Raw genomic sequence first — 20241 nt, 5'->3', positions numbered from 1 at the left:
CAAATTAGTTAAACAAATTCTTATATACCAATATAACATATATATTTTCATTCTTAATATTCCAATTTTTAACCTAAACAAATTATTTTATAGTTGTTTCTATTGTGTAATGAAATAGTTCAAATATTGTTGTGTTGTACGACTTCTTTTATTTTGATATTCTTTTTATTTAAAATTTAAAATCATTTACAATTTTTATTCTTTGGACCCTTTTTTTTATAATACTTTCATAGTTTTTGCAACAATTCTTTTATTTAGAACTAAGGGTTGTATATATACTAAAATATTTTTCGGATTATTTGTTATTTTAGATAAATAGAAAAAACTTTATTGATCCATAATTATTTATAAACTAAATCAAGATAAATTACTAATATTAATGATTCATTATAATTAGTTTCTAATTCACGATGGAGTATAAATTATCGTAAATTGATCTTCTAAATATGCTAAAATTTCCATTTAATGACAACATTTCTTTCAGTGCTAGTCATTAATAAATCAATTTAATGATCTGCTAATTAATGGCTCTAAAAAAACGATATTCGTGTTCTTTTCCATTGCAAGAACTGGTTCAGTTTTAAGCATCGCTGCCTGGCTGCCTTCAATTAGTCTTAAGCCATAAACAGAAGCATATAAAATAATGATATCGTTGATATCGTCTCTGGTCTGAGTCGGCAGCAGTTCCCAATTAAGTGATAAGTGCCTCGATTTTGGCGTGTGTAACGCAACTTGAGCAGTAGTCTTATTTCAACTTTGCAAGCAATGTCATCGTATACACACTTGGGATTGTTATTCCTTCCGCTTCTGCTGTTGCTGTTGCAGTCGGGTGAGCTGTTGGCCTGGCAGGATTACAAGGATTACAAGGTCTTTGAGCTGCAGCCGCACAATGAAGCACAACTGAAACTGTTGCAGCAACTGGCAAAAGCGAAACCACATTGGGAATTTCTGGGCTCACGTCGCAGTCATAATGAGACCGGATTGCGTGTGCTGGTGTCGCCCACACAAGCCGGAAGCTTGTTGACGCTGCTGCAACAGCATCAAGTGGAATATCAACTTATCTTGGATGACATCTCCGTGGTGCTGCAGGCACAGCGGGAGGAGAATCAACGCAGCAAGTTGCGTTCACAGTTGCCACAAATCGATGTGATGGGAGCATTTTATACGCACGCCGAGATCAATGAGTATCTCGATAGTTTGCCACAACGTTATCCTCAGCGTGCGTTGCTCAAAACGTTTGGCTGGAGCTACGAGCGGCGTCCGCTCAAGTTGCTAACTATCAACAATGGCGATGGACGCACAAATAAACCTGTGATCTTTATAGATGCTGCAATGCATGCCAGAGAATGGATTGCGCCGTCTTTCGCTTTGTATATCATTGAGGAAATGTTGACTAAGCCCGAGGAACATGCAGAGCTGCTAAGGGATTACGATTGGGTCATCATGCCAGTGGTGAATGCAGATGGTTATGAGTTCACTCACACGGATTCACGCTATTGGCGTAAGACACGCAAGCCCACTTGGGATCCCGAGAACATTGGCACCGATCTGAATCGCAACTTTGGCTATATGTGGGGACAGGATGATGGCTCCTCGGCTGATCCTGCGGAGGAAATCTATCGCGGGGAGTACGCCTTTGATCAGCCCGAATCGCAGGTGGTGCGCGATGTGCTGCTGCACTACAGCGATCGCTTGCACTTCTATCTCTCATTGCACTCCTATGGCAACTACTTGCTGCTGCCCTGGGGACATACTAGGTAAGTCAGAAAGTTAAAAAAAAAATGGCATACTTCTTCCAAAATGAGATAAACGTAAATTGATGGATATTATATTTGGAGAGACTCAATAAAACCCAGAAATTTTGAATCAATATTTAATATGAATTAACATCTAACACTTCGAGTCTATTCGAGCAAGAACCTCACATTTAGTGAAAATACTTCGGTAGTACTACGACTAGCTACAGTTTAGATTTTGGACATGATTCATCCTCTTCTTTAATTTACATCGATAATAATTCTTTTAAAATTAAAAAAAATAATAACAAATTTAAAATTAATGTTAAAGGTTACAATAAAGTTAAAAGTTATAATAGAAGAGTCAATTTCTCTTTCTCTAGTTAACAAATTGTAAAAATGGGTTCTTAACATTGAACTATTTGCTATTATCTTTACACAATCTTATTAAGTATTATTACCCACATTAAGTGACGGAGCGTTAAAAACCCGAACTGCTTTTCTGTCCCAGGAATGAAATATTTTATTAAATAGACATCGAGAAACTGACTGTAAAGGATAAAGGATTTCAGTAGTATAAATGATATGTGTAAAAAACACGAAATTAAAATACTAAAGGATTACTTAAACAAGTTAGATACTAAGTTAAATAATAATAATGTAAATTGCACGTCAGTAAATTTATAGTTTATATGAATAATATTTAAATTGTTAGATAGAACAATAACTCGTATATCACACACAGGCGTTTGACTGTATTATTCTTAACATTTTTTTAATGGTTGCTCTATTTTTTTGCAGCGACTTTCCTACTAATTACTATGATATGCTCGAGGTGGCCGATGCGGGTGCCATGGCCATTGTGCATGCCACCAATGGCATTTACAGCTACGGCAGCGGCTATTACCTGATGTATGCCACCTCCGGAGACTCGACAGACTACGCAGTGGGTGTGACGAATGCGAAAGTGGCCATGACCATGGAATTACCCGCTGGCGGTTGGACGGGCTTCGATCCGTGGGTGTCACATATAGAGGGCATAGTCACCGAGAGTTGGGTGGGAGTGCGTGCCATGGCCATGGAGGTGATAAGACGCTATGCTGAGCAATCGTAAATAAAGATGGATTATTCCACAGAACTGTGCATTGATTTCATTTCGTACGTGATAGGAGCGGGGCTGATTTATAGATCAGCGTGTAACTTGGAGCAAAGATTAGATATCGAATTGGCTATTTAAGTGGCTAGAACTAAGGGCGCGTGTGTCTATACGTTAGAAATGTCGGGTCTTGGCTGGTTTACGCTGCTGTTGGGCTTGGCCTTAGTGACCGCCGATGCGGACTATCAGGGGTAAGTACTCGAAAGGTTTAAAACAAAATACGATGGAGCTACAACGCGTATCACTTTCAGCTATCGCATCTATGAGGTCACTCCTGCAACTGTTGCACAAAGCGAAATCTTGCAGCGTTTGAGCCAAGAGGGGTATGATTTCTTTAGCTTGGGTCGTGCCTTGGGTCATCCCGCTCGCCTGGTTGTGAGTCCCCAGCAGTTGGAGAGCTTTGAGGCTCTGCTTGCCGGCGAGCAGCTTAATCATCGTCTGCTCAATGGCAATTTGGGTGCCACAATTGCCGAGGAGTTTGCTCAACGTCAAATGCAACGTCGCCTGCTGCCAATCACAGGCAAAGGACGTCTGGCCACAGATCGTTATTACTCGCATGGGGAGATCAACAATTACATCGATGATCTGGCTGCCAGATATCCAACGCGTGTTCTGGTCAAAACTGTCGGTTGGTCGTACGAGCGTCGTGAGATGAAGACAATCACCATCACAAATGGCGATGGACGTGCTAATAAGAAGGTTGTCTTCTTGGATGGCGGTTTCCATGCCCGTGAATGGATCTCCCCGGCAGCTGTGCTCTACATTATCGAACAGCTGGTGGAGGAATTCGCTGAGAACGAGTATCTGCTGAAGGACTACGATTGGGTTGTTTTGCCTGTGGTTAATCCCGATGGTTATGAGCACACTCAGACTGGCACTTATGCGCGTATTTTCCGCAAGACTCGTCAGCCTTACAAATTCCTGACTCAGACTTGTTATGGCGCTGATCCCAATCGTAATTTCGATTTCCATTGGAATGAGGAGGGCGCATCATCCAATCCCTGCATGGACACATTCGCTGGACCTTCAGCCTTCTCTGAGCCCGAGACAATTGTGGTTCGGGATCTGATGCATTCGCTGGCGGATCGTGGAATTATGTATCTGACCATGCACTCTTATGGCAACTACTTGTTGTACCCTTGGGGCTGGACAAGGTAGGAAATGTACACTAAATTAATTGATTCAGTTTTAGTATATTAATATACTGTCTTCTTAGTGATTTGCCCGACACTGTTGATCAACTGGATGCTGTGGCAAGTGCTGGTGGCGATGCCATCAAAGAAGCCACTGGAACCGTTTACACTGTCGGCAGCTCCACCAATGTTCTTTACATTGCTGCTGGCGCTAGCGATGATTATGCCTTCTATGCTGGCTTCAATATCTCCATCACAATGGAGCTCAGTGGCGGTGGCGTCACTGGATTCGATCCACCAGCCAGCAGCATCAATGAGTATGTCACCGAGACCTGGATTGGTGTTCGTGCCATGGCTGAAAAGCTCATTGAGTTGTTTTAAAAATCTGTTAATCAGTGTAATGCTACTTTAATAAATACACTACTCTTAAGTCAGAGCCTTAAGAGTAGGCGGTATTTCAAATATATTTTATACTATTATTTTTTTTTGCATTTATTAAAAGTCTCTTTAAAGAGCTGTAAGTATTTCTCTTAGAAGTTTTGTTCTCTTAAGATTTACCGGTAAACTTGTTAGAGAGCATTACAGATTAGATTGCTAAGTGTGATATTTTATCTCAGATTATGTGTTTGTGTTACGATTTGTTGACCAACTTATTAAGTGTACCACATTTAATTGGACTCAATTATGATGAGAAAATACTTGCAGCTTATCGGACATTAGATTTTTAGGCATTGTTATTGTTAGATTAGTAATTAATGCCATTAAATTTTGTGCTCTTTAACAGAACTAAAAATGTGCAGGTGTTATTTTTGGTTAAACATGAGTTGTATGTTTCATAAATTATTTTATATTTAGCAGCACAAAGTAAACCTAAATTTATAAATTGCGAATTGGGTTTTCTAAAATGATAAATGCAATGGAATTTATGACAAGACATTTTTAAACATCAGTATGTAAACATATTGGTCGCGATTATACAATGCTTTTTTGGGAAGACCAGAATTATTTATGAGCACACACTTAAAAAACAACAATATAATTCATTCTAAAAATACAGTATTATATAAGGATACTTGAAGAGGTAAATCAATCAATTCTACTAAAAAAAATATTTTATTGCAATTAATTTTACAGTGCAGTGTCAACAATACTGATTAATAAATTAAATTAAAAAATAATATACTTTATATATAGAATAGATACTAATTATTTGGCAAATATAACAATTCAAGTTCAACTAAAATAGTAATATTAATGTTATTATTTGTTTTGTTTATTTGTTAGACAGTGCAATGCAAATAATGCTCTTAAGCACATACTTTAAGAGTTCCTAACCTTTCTGTTATCACTCCTCGAATTATATTATTTTACAACAGGTAACTAGAGATTATTATCAGTGTATTGCTTGTTAATTATAATTATAACTGTTTATCATTTATCTTATACAAAGTTTTGATAAAACTTCACCTAGTAAATGACCAAAATACTCTTTCAAACGTCACTCTCTGCAACTATCAACGATTTTTAAATGATTTTACAAGCAATTTATTGATTAATTGGAGTGGGGGGCTAAACATGCCGTTATTTCGCCGATGATAACAAATTTTGATTAGAAATCATAGGCTTGGGAATTTCTATAGACCTCTCAGTACTTTCCCACTTGTCGACGAGTCAAGATGCGATTGTTTTTGTTCGTGCTGTGCAGTCTGCTCATAGCACAATCCCAAGGGAAAGGAAGTGTCTACGATGGGTGAGTATGGTTGAATATTTCATTTAAATTTATTGAACGGATTTATCAATTTTTAATCAATTAGATTTAAAGTCTATGAGCTGTCTGCAAAGGGTCGCTCTGCAGACTTAGTTTTGGCCGAGTTGGTAAAGAATGAATCATACTATGAGCTCTTCTCGAACAATGGAGCTAGTGCTCATGTTATGGTGCATCCAGATGCTCAACCGGAATTCGTGGAACTGTTGGATGAACACACTTTGAACTATAAGATCGTAAATCGCGATGTGGGTTTGACGCTGCGACGTGAGTTCGAAATGAATCGCAATCTGCGCAACTGGTTTCCTTATCAGGGACGTTTGGGCACTGAGAGATTTTACACTCATGATGAAATCAATCAGTATCTCGACGATCTGGCTCAGCAGTATCCCACTCGTGTTTTCGTCAAGACTGTGGGCAAGAGTTACGAAGGTCGTTGGCTGAAGACAATAAGGATAACCAATGGAGATGGACGTGCTAATAAAAATGTTATCCTTATGGATGGTGGTTTCCATGCTCGCGAATGGATTGCACATGCTTCGGTTGTTTATGCCATTGGGGAGCTAGTTGAGAATTACGAGGAGTATGCTCAACTGTTGCTGGATTACGATTGGGTCGTGCTGCCCGTGGTCAATGCCGATGGTTACGTTTACACTCATCTTTCGGCTGATACTCGATTTTGGCGCAAGACTCGCCAACCAAGTAGCGACACTTGCATTGGCACCGATCCCAATCGCAACTTTGACTTCCATTGGAATGAAACAGGCGCCTCTTCGAATCCTTGTGCCGAAACCTATGCCGGACCAAAGGCATTCTCCGAACCCGAAGCAGTTGTGGTGCGTGATCTCATTCACGAGCTGGCAGCCCGTGGCAAAATGTATCTCACTGTACATTCCTATGGCAACTATCTTCTCCATCCTTGGGGTTATGTTGAGTGAGTCGATATATAGAAGAAGAATAATTATGTTATTTAAATTCAAATTATTTATTGTAGCGCATTGCCAGACACTTGGCCGGATCTTGATGAAGTTGGACGCGCTGGGGCCGATGCCATCCAAGCGGCAACTGGCACAGTTTACGCCGTAGGTGGCTCCACGGCTTTGTTGTATGCAGCAGCTGGCGCTAGTGATGATTACGCTTTTAATGCCGGTTTTCCCATATCATTCACCATGGAACTGCCAGCAGGTGGCACAGGATTTGATCCACCTGCATCAGATATTGATAGATTGGTTAAGGAGACTTGGATCGGCATCGAGGCAATGGGCCGCAAAGTTGTCGAAAAATATCCCCTTAATGCCGGTTCGGGTGCTAGAAGAAATTAAACTATTTGAAAATAAAATGTGTTAAAACGCTTAAGTTCAGATAATCCCAAGGGTTTTTTTTCTAACTTGAATAATGTGTGTAAGAATCGAACAGCAAAAGTGTTGTTGGTTTTATACCCGCTACCTATACATTTTTATATATTCTTATCATTGAAATTTTGATTGCGATTGGATAAAAATTATAAAAGTTATATAAGAAATACTATTGTATGGATAAAAACTCTTACAACGTTTCTTAGTTGATTTGGTTGACAAACTATTTTGAATGTAGTACTATATCAATAAACCAAATATAACACTTAGTATATTTTTAGTATTTTTGCGGTATATTAATTTGACATATTTTAAAATAAATATCGCACTATTTTACTATTATTACAAATGGGTAGTGAGTATCTCGCAGTCGAGCACACTCGACTGCGGCTTTCTTACTTGTTAAATAATACTTCTTGATTTATTGGAGGGGTTCCCAAACGTTGACTAAAGCTTAATCTACATTCTGAATATAGGAACCCATCTTTGGATTTCTAGCTCTTAACTAAAATATGTAAGAATTTCCTCATTGAGCTTGCTTGACTGTAAGATACTTCAAAGAATCTTTTAACTCGACTAAAAAATCAACAAAATATTTGTTTGTTTAAAAAAAAAGGTAATTGTAAGTTAAGGATGAAAAAAGGGAATGGATGATAAATAAAGACCCCGAAATATTTATCGTGAAGACTTTACATAGATGTTAATTTGAATATAACAAATGGTTTTATTTTACACTTTTTAAACTTTTAAAGTAATGTAATATAGAGACCTACTGCACTTTGATCACATATTGAACACCACAACTGTACAATTTTAACAGCTGCAATTTTATAGAATACTTCCGAGTTACTATTTTTTTATAACTTCTGAAAAACTGGATTACCATATGTGTCATTGGCTGGTTATTCTAATTCCTACATTCTTCACAAATGTGCGCAGAATTCAAATTAACTGCGTTGAACACTTGCATTTTGTTGTTGATAAAGATTGTACTTAAATGCGCTTGGAAAATATGCAGTTCCGTAGTTTAAAACAAATTGTCAACGAGTCAAGATGAAATTATTGTGGTACGCTATGTGTAGTCTGTTCATAGCGCAAACTAAAGTCAAAGGATGTATCTACGATGGGTAAGTATTCAATTAACAATAATTTATGTTTATAAAATTTTGCTGATTTTATACTTTATGCAGCTTTAAAGTCTATGAATTAACATCGAAGATACATTCTTCAGCCTTAGATTTGTATAGAATGGTGAAGAATGAATCCCAATATGTGTTGTTGTCTGGCAGAGGAACTATTGTCATGGTTCATCCAGAGGCTCAAGATGAATTTTTGCATTTGCTGGAGAATAATCAATGGGAACATAGAGTTCTCAATCACGATGTGGGCTTGGATTTACGTAATGCCTTTGAAATGAATCGCAATCTCAGCAATCTATATCCCTATAAAGGACATGCTGGGACTGATAGATATTACACTTTTGATGAAATCAATCGGTATATCGAGGATCTGGCTCAACAGTATCCAAGTCGTGTCTTTGTTAAGACTGTAGGAAAGAGTTACGAGGGTCGAACGATGAAGACAATAAGGATTACCAATGGAGATGGACGTGCCAATAAGAATGTTATCCTTATGGATGGAGGTATACATGCTCGTGAGTGGATTGCTCATGCCGCTGTACTTTATGCCATCGGTGAACTGTCGAATAACTATCAGAAACATGCTCAATTGCTGCAGGATTATGATTGGGTCATTCTGCCTGTGGTTAATCCTGATGGCTATGAGTTTACTCAGTTATCAGCGGACAACAGATTTTGGCGCAAGACTCGTCAGCCGATTAACGAGAGTTGCATTGGCACCGATGGCAATCGGAATTTTGATTTTCATTGGAATGAAACTGGCGCTTACTGGGATCCTTGTAGTACCATATATCCCGGACCGAAAGCATTCTCTGAGCCAGAAACAATTGTGGTGCGGGACTTGATTCAGAGTCTAGCAGAACACGGCAAAATGTATCTGACATTGCATTCCTATGGCCAATATATACTTTATCCATATGGCTATACCAAGTAAGTGAACAACTGACATTAAAATACATTAAATTCTTATGAAATTTCCTATAGTGCTTTGCCCGTGACTTGGCGAGATCTTGAGGATGTTGCTCGCGCTGGTGCCAATGCTATAATGGAGGCAACTGGCACGCGTTATAAAGTTGGCTGCTCCGGAAGTTCGATATATCCCATATCTGGCGCCAGTGATGATTATGCTTTCAATGCTGGATTTCCTATATCATTCACCATGGAACTGCCACCAGGTGGTGCTAACAAATTTGATCCACCTGCTTCGGATATTGATAGATTAGTTAAGGAGGCTTGGGTGGGCATCGAGGCAATGGCTCGTAAGGTCATACAAAAATATCCATTAAAAGACAATACTGTATTATAACTAATATTCGTTTTAAATATTAACATACTATATTTATTTTGTAGTAAATGAAGTAATTAAAAATAATTATAAATCGTACTGAATTATTTTACCCAAGCAAGCTACAGTGAAGTGTGCTCGACTGTGAGATACCCGCTATCCATTTTGAATAAAAGCAAAACAGTGCAGTATTATTAAATTATACCAAACTTATATACCATAGAGTACAAAATATTCCAGACTTAGTTCTGATTGCAGTCAGCAGTCAGTATTTCTTCAAAAACCTACATTCCTTTTCTGATTGAAACAAAGTTTTTAGGAAATATAAATGATATGATGTGGTATTTTTTTTAAAGTATTTATTAGAAATGTGAAGAACTAGTAATAAGAATAAAAAAAATAATTGTTAAATATTGTCTCTTACCTTAATATTAATTTAACTTTTGATTTACTGGAAGCTAGCTCACACTGAAGAATATATAGAACAAATATACTATAGATCAGCTGACTCAGCGCTTTTAATGCATCGAAAGTATTTGCAATGCGCTCATCCCTATTATAAAGTAAGCTGCTTAACCTGAAAAAATGCCATTGTTTCCCATTTAAAAGCGAAGTAAATAGCTGGCGATAATTTGAAGTGCAGACACTGCACAGCAGGCATTTGAAGGCAATTGGATCAGAGCAAAGTATGTCATGTCAAGCATTCAGTAGACAACTCCATGGGACACACTTATCGCTATCGAGTGAAACAGAAATGCGGAATGCAAGACGACGAGTGTGTGCTTCGATGTGTATAAAATATGTTGTATTTTATTTGCAAAACAGTTCTGTTTAGTACTTGTCAATGACCTTCAGAGCCATGGCACGAATACCAGTCCAGGTCTCGGTGACGAAGGGCAGAATCTGAGCAGTTGTGGGATTGAAGCCAGTGCCACCAGCAGGCAATTCCATGGTGATAGAGATGGGGAAACCGGCAACGCCAAAGGCATAATCATCACTACCGCCAGCGGCAGCGTACAACACATTCGTGGAGCTGCCCACAGAGTATTTGGTGCCAGTCGAGCTTTTGATGGCATCAGCACCTGCTTGGGCCACCTCATCGATGATTTTCCAGTCGCTGGGCAGAGCACTAACAAAGTGAATAAGAATACGAAATTAAGTATACGTAACATGAATCATTTGTCTTTGATTGGGTTACTCACGAAGTCCAGCCCCAAGGATAGAGCAGATAATTGCCATAAGAGTGCAGAGTCAGATAGAACTTGCCGCGGCCTGTCAAGCCGAGCAGCAAATCGCGCACAATTTGCGTTTCGGGCTCAGAGAAGGCAGAGACACCCTTGAAGGTATCAGCACAGGAGGAAGAGGAGGCACCAACCTCACCCCAGTGGAAGTCAAAGTTGCGATTGGCATCGGTGCCAGAGCAAGTGCCAGCTGGCTTGCGAGTCTTGCGCCACAAGCGAGTTGTGGAGTGAGTGTATTCATAGCCATCGGGATTAACCACTGGCAAAATAACCCAATCGTAGTTCTTCAACAAATCAGCGTTGGCAGCAAAGTTCTCGGCCAGCTGGTGGATGACATACAGAGCACCAGCATGAGCGATCCATTCACGAGCATGAATACCAGCATCCAAGAAGACAACATTCTTGCCAGTCTTGCCATCGCCATTGGTGATGGTGATGGTCTTCAGATCGCGACCCTCGTAGGACTGGCCCACAGTCTGGACGGACACACGGCTGGGATAGGCCTTGGCCAGCTCATCCAAATAGGCATTGATCTCGGCAAAACGGTGGAAGGCAGTGAAGCCAACGCTGCGCGAGGTGGAACGTGCGGTCATCAGACGTTGGCTCTGATTCTCTAGCTGCTCCTTCTCAAGAGTGGCGCCAAAGTTCTCATCGACAATCGAGTAATCCAAATTGAAATGGCTCAGCATATCCTCGAAGCTGGACTGATCCTTGGGCTGCACCATGATACGTGTGGCAGCATCAGCTTCACGTGGCAGATCAAAGAAATCGTATTCTTCATTTTGAGACAGACGCAACATCAGCTGCTTCTCAAAGTTGTTACGTGCATTCACATCATAGATCTTGTAGCTAAATTGAGGACATTAGTTGACTCAGTAGCTGATGACAAATGCTACATTTATTCTCTACTCACCCATCGTAGTTGGTGGCAGACAGCGCAACGACGCCGCACAGTAGCAGCAACAAGCACGATTTCAGCAGCATTTTGTGATAACAACGCTTCGATCCGTTGGGTTCTGGTTCAGAGCGTCTATTAAATTGTACAATCACACGGGGCTTCCTTATATACCAGCTGGAGTGTGCACCACTTGACGTATGCGTAATGTCAGCAATGCTTTCGAATTGATACAGAATGTGATCAGAAAAATCTTATCAGTCTTATCAACTGCAAACAGTTTTGTTTGTGTTATGTCAAAGTTTTTGATTTAATTCTTTGGAAAATCTCTCAAAATTTATTATGTGACTCGATCGTAGATTCAACTCGAGACATTACAAATTAAAACGCTCGATACGTATTACGGTTGGTATTCGGAAAATGGAATTTGATTGTGAAGATAACTTTAATTCTCCATCAATTGCTTATTACGTTAAATGGTATTTTTATTCTTCAAATTTATTTTAAATATGAAATTGATTTTTTGGGTTCTAATTAACTTTATTTTTACTTATAAATGGAATTCTCTTTCTCGAGTATTGACTGTGTTATATCTATATATAGTTGCAGACATCTATTCAAAGTGCTGATGATTAAGAGGGAAATACCACAATGTCATCATCAAATTGAAAACGTGAAGAATATAAGGAGAAACATCCCTGACATATAAACTTTTGAAGGGCATTTAATATGTGTGAAAATATAAATTAAAAATCAAAAGTAAGATTGAAACTTTTGTTTTAAAGCTCGTCATATTTGTATTCATAATTTTGTAATGACAACTTTATTAATCTTTTATGGTATACTATATAAAATTAAAAAAGGGATTGTTATTTTTATTTTAAGATTAGTCATAGTTGTATGCAACATGTCATCATGACAACTCCATTCAACTTCTATAGAAAATATAAAACTAAAAAAAGGATTGGAATTTTGGTTCTAAAGCTAGTCATATTTTTTATTAAAAATTTCATAGTGACATCTTCATTCATCATTTATAGTATAGTATTTCTGCACACATCGAAAACATTCTTTATTGTCATTTTCGATTTGCGCAATTCCGATTAGATCAGCACAATATGTCTTTGAAGAATCACGAGCCTCTCAGACTGTGTCTGCGATAGTCTTCTTCTATTCGCGTTTCCAATTTTTATTTGAGTCGCTCGTAAATTTGTCACTCGGCTTGCGCCATAACCGTTTTGATTTATACTGTCTTTAGTCAGTTTCAGTTTTGATTGTGGGCAGAGTGAAGCTTTATCAGTTGCTCGATTTCACTTGCTGACTTGCACTGCACCCTGACAAAAAGTAAAAAAAAAGTAGAAGCAACTCTGCCATTCAAAACTATGGAAAGCCCGAACACGCGTACGCAGCCAACAAAAGTGAAGAAGAATTAGAGCTGGGTATAGCCGAATTGTTTGTAATCTTCAATTTTTTTTACAGTAGAACAAGGAAGTTTTCGAAAAATTTTAATATGTATTTTAAAGAATGTTGAATAGAAATTTAATTTTTAAAATGTGAAATATTATCATGTTACAAGCGTTTGATTTAGTTAACTCTTCGATCAAAACTGATTATGTTTCTCTCATTCGAAAGTACAGAGTCTCACAAAAGAGAGGAGGGAGAATTAATGAGAGCATAACTAGAATCAAGAGACAGATTTCGAAATAGGTGAAAGAGCTTAAAGTTAATATTTGTGTTTAGACGCTTGTCCTAAAACAAGAATAGAAAATCAACGAGAAAAAATTGTATGTCTTAAAATATGTTTTGAGGTATTTATCTATTGCCAATTATATGTTAACTAAAAATGTTTAAGCGAAACGAATTATAAGATAATTAACAATTATAATTATTTTATGAGAAATAATTAGTAATTGTTTAGTTAATTGTTTAATATTCATATTTATATCAGAAAATGATAATAAGAAAAGCAATTAAACAGAAAATTACAATACTTTGATGAAAAATATTTATTTAACAATTTAATAAAAATATAAATTGAAAATAAAGTTTTAATACAAAAAAAAATTAAAAAATACGTACTTTCATAATGCTTACCAAATTCCCAATACTTCAAAAGAGTAGTTAAAATAATCAAAATAAAACTTTTTTGCTTACGTCTTTTTGCTATTTTGGGCAGCACAGTGAAAATATATATTTGAAAATTTATTGCATTTCATGCGTTGGGCCATATTTGTCTGCATTTGTAGGCAGTTTTGGTCAACAACTTTTTGGCGGCTGCTGCACAAAAAAAACAACAACCAGAACAACAATAACAACCATACAAACAAACTGCACAGACAGCGCAACAACAATAAGAGAAATAGAGAGAAAAAGTTGCTTACTTGAAACTGACAATGAGCGCATGGAAATGACAAAAAACACTGCGGAAACTGTTGGCTCGTAATTTTGAATGGCCCATTGGATGCGACAGGCAATGGACCTCTCTAGCCGAACACACCCCCTGGCCCATAACTAAGCCACAGTGCGACAAACTTTTGATACCCTGTAACTGCTATTTGCGGTGTTTAAAATTATGGCAAAGAAAATTGGAATGAACTTGTTACATAATAGAAAAAAACCACAAAACTTAAATAGGAAATTTTATCTATGTATTTATTTTTTTAGAATGCTTTTATCTATAATAGAATGAAATGAGTTCAGGCAAATTTGTACTTTTTCAAGCAGATTGTAGAAAATTAAGACAACAATGTTAGGACCAGAAAATGTTAAATTAGATTTCAGCAAACAAAAGAGTTAATTGCTTGCTATTGTTGTAAGCAACTATTTTCCTGAAATCTATGTAATTTAACATTTTTGGTTCAATTCAATTATTTGTAATATGAAATTAAATATATTACAGCTTTGACAAGATAGCTTGAAATTATTCTACACAAAAAAGAAAAGAAAACCAAACCAAGGTGCGTAATAATTTAATATACAAAATAAGAAACAAAATAAATTTATGCTTATAATATAAATTTATACCAAATAAATTTTAAATATGAAATTAAATTAGGTTAAATCATTGCTTTTTATACCCGCTACCCATAGGGTAGAAGGGTATTATAACTTTGTGCCGGCAGGAAATGTATGTAACAGGTAGAAGGAGGCATCTCCGACCCTATAAAGTATATATATTCTTGATCAGCGTCAACAGCCGAGACGATCTAGCCATGTCCGTCTGTCCGTCTGTCCGTCTGTGTGTCTGTCCGTCTGTCCGTCTGTCCGTCCGTCCGTATGAACACCTAGATCTCAGAGACTATAAGAGATAGAGCTATAATTTTTTTTTTCGACAGCATTTGTTATGTTTGCACGCAGATCAAGTTTGTTTCAAATTTTTGCCACGCCCACTTCCGCCCCCGTAAATCAAATAAATCGAATAACAAGCGTAATTGTAAAGCTAGAATTGCGAATTTTGGTATATACAATAATAACTATAGTATTTATGATTCCTGAAAATTTGGTTGCGATCAGATAAAAATTGTGGAAGTTATTAAAGAAATACTTTTGTATGGGCAAAAACGCCTACTTACTAGGGGTCTGAGTTGCTTTGGCTGACAATCTGGTATTTTGAGCCGTATATGGTATATTTTGAATGCGGTACTATATCGATATACCAAACATACCATTTGGTATATTTTTAGTATTTTTTAAGTATTTTCGGTATATTTTGAAAATGATACCGCAATTTTTTGCCTTTATTAAAAATGGGTAGCGGGTATCTCACAGTCGAGCACACTCGACTGTAACTTTCTTACTTGTTATTTATATTGATTTATTCCGACGCGAATAGAAAAGTATATATGCGGCATTAAAGAGTATCCTTTAGTTCATCATAGATAGTTCCCACAGCAATGCGAAGTACACGTGACTGTCATGTGTGTGTGTGTTTGTGTGTGTGGACTTTGGACTGTATTGCTGCTTTTTGTGTACTACTTTTTTTGCATTTTCTTTTTGGTTTTTGGTATTTGGAAAACTTTGGATAAAAGTTCCCCGTTTACAGTGCTTTTTCCATTGACAAAAGATAAAGCGGCATTGTTTGCAATTTGCTGTGAATTATGCAAAATTATTTACTAAACATTTTGATGGAGTAAGGGAACTTGGCGTTGACTCAGAACTGCGTTGTTTGGCTTTAAGTCATTCTTGGCTTTAATTGAAATTGATAGCTGCGAATGGGCAAAATGACTTGTAAGTAGTTTCCGAAAAATTCATTAGACACGTCATTTGCATAAATATTCGGGGGAAAACATTTGGAAAAGTTTTGCGGCATCGCTCTTTAATTTCCATTTTGCATAAATTAAATGTCGACAATGACTAAGCCCACATAAAAGGACTCGGCTATCCTTGGCTTGCCATGAACTTGCGGCTTTATTGCTCTATTAAGAGCCAAAACCCCTTTTTTCGAAGGGAGAGCAGGGGAGAGTGGAGATCAGTCGCAAGTTGAGTGTCAAAAAAGCAAAGGCCACAACATAATGCGGGAGGCGGGGAAGTTGGGCGAAGATTTTAATTAAAATTCATCTTCACATTTAATCAAATCATGGCAGAGCTGGCAGTGCGCAGATCTGCCGCTGACATCGACACTGGCTTCTAATTAAGTGCGAAAAATCGTTAAATGTAAAATCAAATCGTGCAAAAAGTAATTGAAGAACTCTCTCGCCCTCCATTCGCCAAAGGGGTTAAGTCAGGGGGACGCCAACTCAACGCCAGCCAAACTTGTAAATTGAGTCGAGTATTATGTATTGTTGTTGGCTTAAGGCCACAACAATAGCAACACCTTGGCGGGCTTTCGATGGGGTTGACTGCGGCGGGTGTCAAATATTTACAATCTACGTCTATTACGAGCAAGTATTTGTTGCCACATAGTTAACATAACAGTTGAGGCCACTCGAATGGCTAATTAAAAGCAGCTGACTGTGGGCAATTTTCTTAATTGTTAGCTCGTCTTTGGATTTGGATTTTCGTACAAATTTATTTATTAATTGATGCGAAAAGTAGACGGTAGAGTAGAGTACTAAAATCGAATTCACTTAGAAAAATTTTAACAAGTGAGAAACATTTCAGTAAATTTTCTAAGTATTCATATTTTCAATTTACTTAATTAATTAATGATTCTTACAACTTTATCATGCAATATCTCGCTGTTTATATTTGATATTGAATTGAATTATTTGTTATATTTATTTGTTTTTTTAAATTGTATTTTTTTTATATGTATTATTTGAAAGTAGATATTTTCATTATATAATAACGTTGCGTATACGTTATCTGTTCAATTTTTAAATATAAATTGAATATATTTTTCTACATTTATTTTTTTCATATAATAATAGATTATCAATACACCATAATGGATTATATTTATTTCGTGGTTTTTTATTTACTAATATACGGAATACTTACTAATATTTAATACTGAATCAAAAATTTGTTTCTTTTTAATTTAGTCATTATCCTCAAATGATGATTTTCGAATACAAATGTTAAAACGATGAACTGTTTCTTTTAATTATTGTCAAAGTCAATTTCCTATGTATAAGTAATTTTTATTCCATATTATTCCTGTATCAATTCATTTAAACTAATCGTTTCTAATGTATTTTTCTAAATGCTTTCGCATTTTACAAGTAAAAAACAACCTGCGACTCCACTTTAATCGCTTTTGTAAGCAAAACTTGTTTCTCTAAATCGAACAAGCTTCCTTTGGGAAATTTATGAGTTGTGTAGCAAGGATTCAATCGTTTGTTGGCTTGCAGCTACAAAATGAAACACACTTACTTGCAGTTTTGCCTCTTTTGCATATGACACATTTTTCGCAGACTCCAGCACTTCAGGCGTTGCATAAATCTAAGCAGCAGCATGTTACAGTGTCTGCAAATAGTCGAACACAAACACATGGCATAAATTAAGCATTGCACACAAGCTACAGATACATTTTAATTGCGGACGCTTTTCATTTGGATTTATTGAACAGTCAACACACACACACACACACACACTTTTCCTGCGCACACACGACACAAAACTCAATTAGCTTGTTTGAACTCATTTGTAGCGGCAAATGTTATTTGAGAAATTAAGCTTTAATTAAGCCAAGCCCAAGCCAGAGGATTGCAGGTAAACCCGAACAAAAACGGCTGCCACTGCGGCAGTAATAACATTAAAAAAAAAAAACGAGAGCACGACAACAACAACAAGAACAACAAGGGGAAAAACAATGCTTGCTGAAAAATTAAAACAAATAAAATGCGAATGAAAAACCAGGGAATCAGAGAATCAACGAAAAGCAGCCAAAGCAAATGCCAAACAAGAGCGCAACTCATACGACAGTCGTCGGGCAGTGAAGAGAAGCAAGTAAGTCGTATTAAATTTAATTGGATTTGAGTGTTTACCAGCGGCACAAGCCGCCAGGCAAAGCCACAAGCACCAGCTGAACGTCTCCCAGTTCTGTTTCCCTTCCCAAAATGCGTGCGACCCACTTTTCTTTTTTCCCTGTTCTTTTTTTTTGTATTTTCCACTGCACACAATCGTGTGTAGTTGTTTGAGTGGCAGCAAAAATTTCATACATATCACAGGTAGCATGCGGCTTAAGCCGGATTTTATAGACTTGCCCGGGTGCGGTACAAAAAATAAAGAAAAGCTGAACAAAGCAAACATTGCGTATACGTCAAGGCGGCCCAGGCGTGGCCACGTGGTCAGTTGTTGTCAACGCGACGCTGTGTCTGCCATAGAAGCGAGACCAATTAGCGTTACAAAATGCCAGTTGACCAATGCCATATTTTTGGAGTGTACTTCGTACCACTTTTAAGCCAAATTAATTGTCATTTGTTGCTGCACAGCAACAACAACAACGATATTTTGCAAACAACAAACAATTAACAAAACAATGCAAAATATGTTAAAGTGCAGCGCGCGTTTTGCAGGCGTGAAAAGTGTTAGCAAATGCAAATATGATAAATCACCATCATTATTGGGCTATCAATCAAAATTATGTCGGATGTGTTTTCCATCTGTTTCCAAGTGTCTAATTGAATAACGAAGCGTACAAATTGAGCTGATGTGTGCATGTGTATGTGTGTGTGTGAGGGCATGTAGATGTCCATGTCTGTGTGTATGTGTGTGTGTCTGGTTGCTTGTCTATTGTGGAGCCCTGTGCCTTGTCCTTGTCACGAAGAGGAAGGGGAAGGGGAAAGGGAAGAAAAAGCGTTAGCCCCGGCGGCAGTTAACGACACATCCGTTGAGATTTATAGAGACAGCGCTGCTCTGACGCTGCTCAATGTCTGCGGTTTGCCGTCGTGTATGTAACCCAAGGCAAAAACAAGTAGGAAAGCTACACTCGAGTGTGCTCGAACTTGAGATACCCGCTACTCATTTTCATTAAAAGCAAAGCTATATTATTCTTAAAATATACATTAAAATACTGGAAAATTCTAAAATAAACTGAATGCTATATTTGTTATATCAAGGACAAAATATGCTGGAGGTACAAAGTTATAATACACGCTACTCATTTTTACTTAAAGCAATGCGATGCGGTATTATTCTTAAAATTGGAATATTTTAATATTAAATTAAATACTTAAAAACACTAAAACATTCCGATTGCTATATTTGGTATATCAAAGATAATAATTTTTAGATTGTCAACCAAATTAACTAAAATCCGACTGCAGCCATACAGACAGACGGACATATAGTCTCGACTGTTGACACTGATCGAGTATATATATACTTTATGGGATCTGCCTGAAATACTAGAATATACCCAATACTATTTTTGGTAAATCGTAAATATAAAATGTGACAGATTGTCAACCAAAGATTGTCAACTAAGACCCGATCTGATAATATTATATTTACACTTTATGGGATCGGCATATATTCACTTATTTGCTGGGGGTACAAATTTATAAAACCCTTCTACCCCATCGATAGCGGGTATAAACATTGCTTTCCCCAGCAAAACTTGCATTTAAATTCGCTTTAATTTCCGAGCTCTTTGGCTCACACATTAACATAGTTTTCAAATACTAGCGATACTGGCTATGCAAATGCCTTTAGAGGTTTACCAGGTTTTACAACAGCTCGCTTCGAATCTGCAGTCTGACACAAAGCCGCAGAGGAGAGCAGAGTAACCGTTACCCTGACTCGTTACACGTTACCCGTTACCAGTTAACACTTACACGTTTGCTTTTTAATCCCGTTGCATTTGATTGTATGCAGCTGGTACAAAAAAGTAATTTAGTTCGAGCAAAGCACTGTCTTTGTCTCTCTGTATCTGTGTGTGCGTGTGTGTGTGTGTGTGTAAGCTGCTGTTTAATTTGCAGCATGTCAAAAAAGCCGGCCACATGTGAGTGTGTGTGTGTCTTTGTATGCATATAATTATTGCATTTCTGGCACGTTCCGAGACTGAAACCGAAACGAAAACGAAACAAAAGCAAGAGCAGAAGCAGAAGAGCGAAGCCGAGTCGACACTCGAGTGTTTGTTTTGTAGTTGGCA

The 20241-nt window shown here is 37.4% G+C and overlaps 4 protein-coding genes and 1 long non-coding RNA gene across 6 annotated transcripts; 4 read left to right on the top strand and 1 right to left on the bottom strand.

Moving 5' to 3' along the window:
- The first annotated feature begins 733 nt into the window (after nucleotides 1-733).
- LOC133842655 (carboxypeptidase B1) lies at nucleotides 734-2890 on the top strand. Its single transcript, XM_062275851.1, has 2 exons — nucleotides 734-1757; nucleotides 2538-2890. The coding sequence occupies exons 1-2, from the start codon at nucleotides 766-768 to the stop codon at nucleotides 2848-2850; spliced, it is 1305 nt and encodes a 434-aa protein (XP_062131835.1). The 5' UTR covers nucleotides 734-765; the 3' UTR covers nucleotides 2851-2890.
- An 89-nt stretch (nucleotides 2891-2979) lies between these two features.
- On the top strand, nucleotides 2980-7146 carry LOC133840060 (uncharacterized). Its single transcript, XM_062271716.1, has 6 exons — nucleotides 2980-3083; nucleotides 3144-4046; nucleotides 4109-4400; nucleotides 5666-5775; nucleotides 5840-6724; nucleotides 6785-7146. The coding sequence occupies exons 1-6, from the start codon at nucleotides 3013-3015 to the stop codon at nucleotides 7110-7112; spliced, it is 2589 nt and encodes an 862-aa protein (XP_062127700.1). The 5' UTR covers nucleotides 2980-3012; the 3' UTR covers nucleotides 7113-7146.
- Nucleotides 7147-8114: 968 nt separating this feature from the next.
- Nucleotides 8115-9663, top strand: LOC133843963 (carboxypeptidase B1-like). Its single transcript, XM_062277740.1, has 3 exons — nucleotides 8115-8272; nucleotides 8336-9214; nucleotides 9269-9663. The coding sequence occupies exons 1-3, from the start codon at nucleotides 8199-8201 to the stop codon at nucleotides 9588-9590; spliced, it is 1275 nt and encodes a 424-aa protein (XP_062133724.1). The 5' UTR covers nucleotides 8115-8198; the 3' UTR covers nucleotides 9591-9663.
- A 689-nt stretch (nucleotides 9664-10352) lies between these two features.
- Nucleotides 10353-17617, bottom strand: LOC133842931 (carboxypeptidase B1). 2 transcript variants are annotated; one of them, XM_062276238.1, is made up of 4 exons: nucleotides 17520-17617; nucleotides 11724-11924; nucleotides 10772-11659; nucleotides 10353-10698 (listed from the first exon to the last, which is right to left on the bottom strand). In XM_062276238.1, exons 1-4 carry the CDS (start codon nucleotides 17600-17602, stop codon nucleotides 10401-10403), a joined length of 1470 nt encoding a protein of 489 aa, XP_062132222.1. In that variant the 5' UTR covers nucleotides 17603-17617; the 3' UTR covers nucleotides 10353-10400. The 2 variants fall into 2 exon arrangements, with proteins under 2 accessions (XP_062132222.1, XP_062132223.1); XM_062276239.1 differs by lacking the exon at nucleotides 17520-17617 and adding an exon at nucleotides 14087-14129.
- Nucleotides 12020-12526, top strand: LOC133842933 (uncharacterized). Its single transcript, XR_009894457.1, has 2 exons — nucleotides 12020-12184; nucleotides 12309-12526. It is a non-coding gene; the product is annotated as an uncharacterized LOC133842933 (long non-coding RNA).
- Nucleotides 17618-20241: the final 2624 nt, after the last annotated feature.

This window comes from Drosophila sulfurigaster, chromosome 3 (genome assembly GCF_023558435.1).
Source record: "Drosophila sulfurigaster albostrigata strain 15112-1811.04 chromosome 3, ASM2355843v2, whole genome shotgun sequence".
Taxonomy (NCBI): Eukaryota; Metazoa; Arthropoda; class Insecta; order Diptera; family Drosophilidae; genus Drosophila; species Drosophila sulfurigaster.
This window is presented reverse-complemented; position numbering and strand designations above follow the sequence as displayed.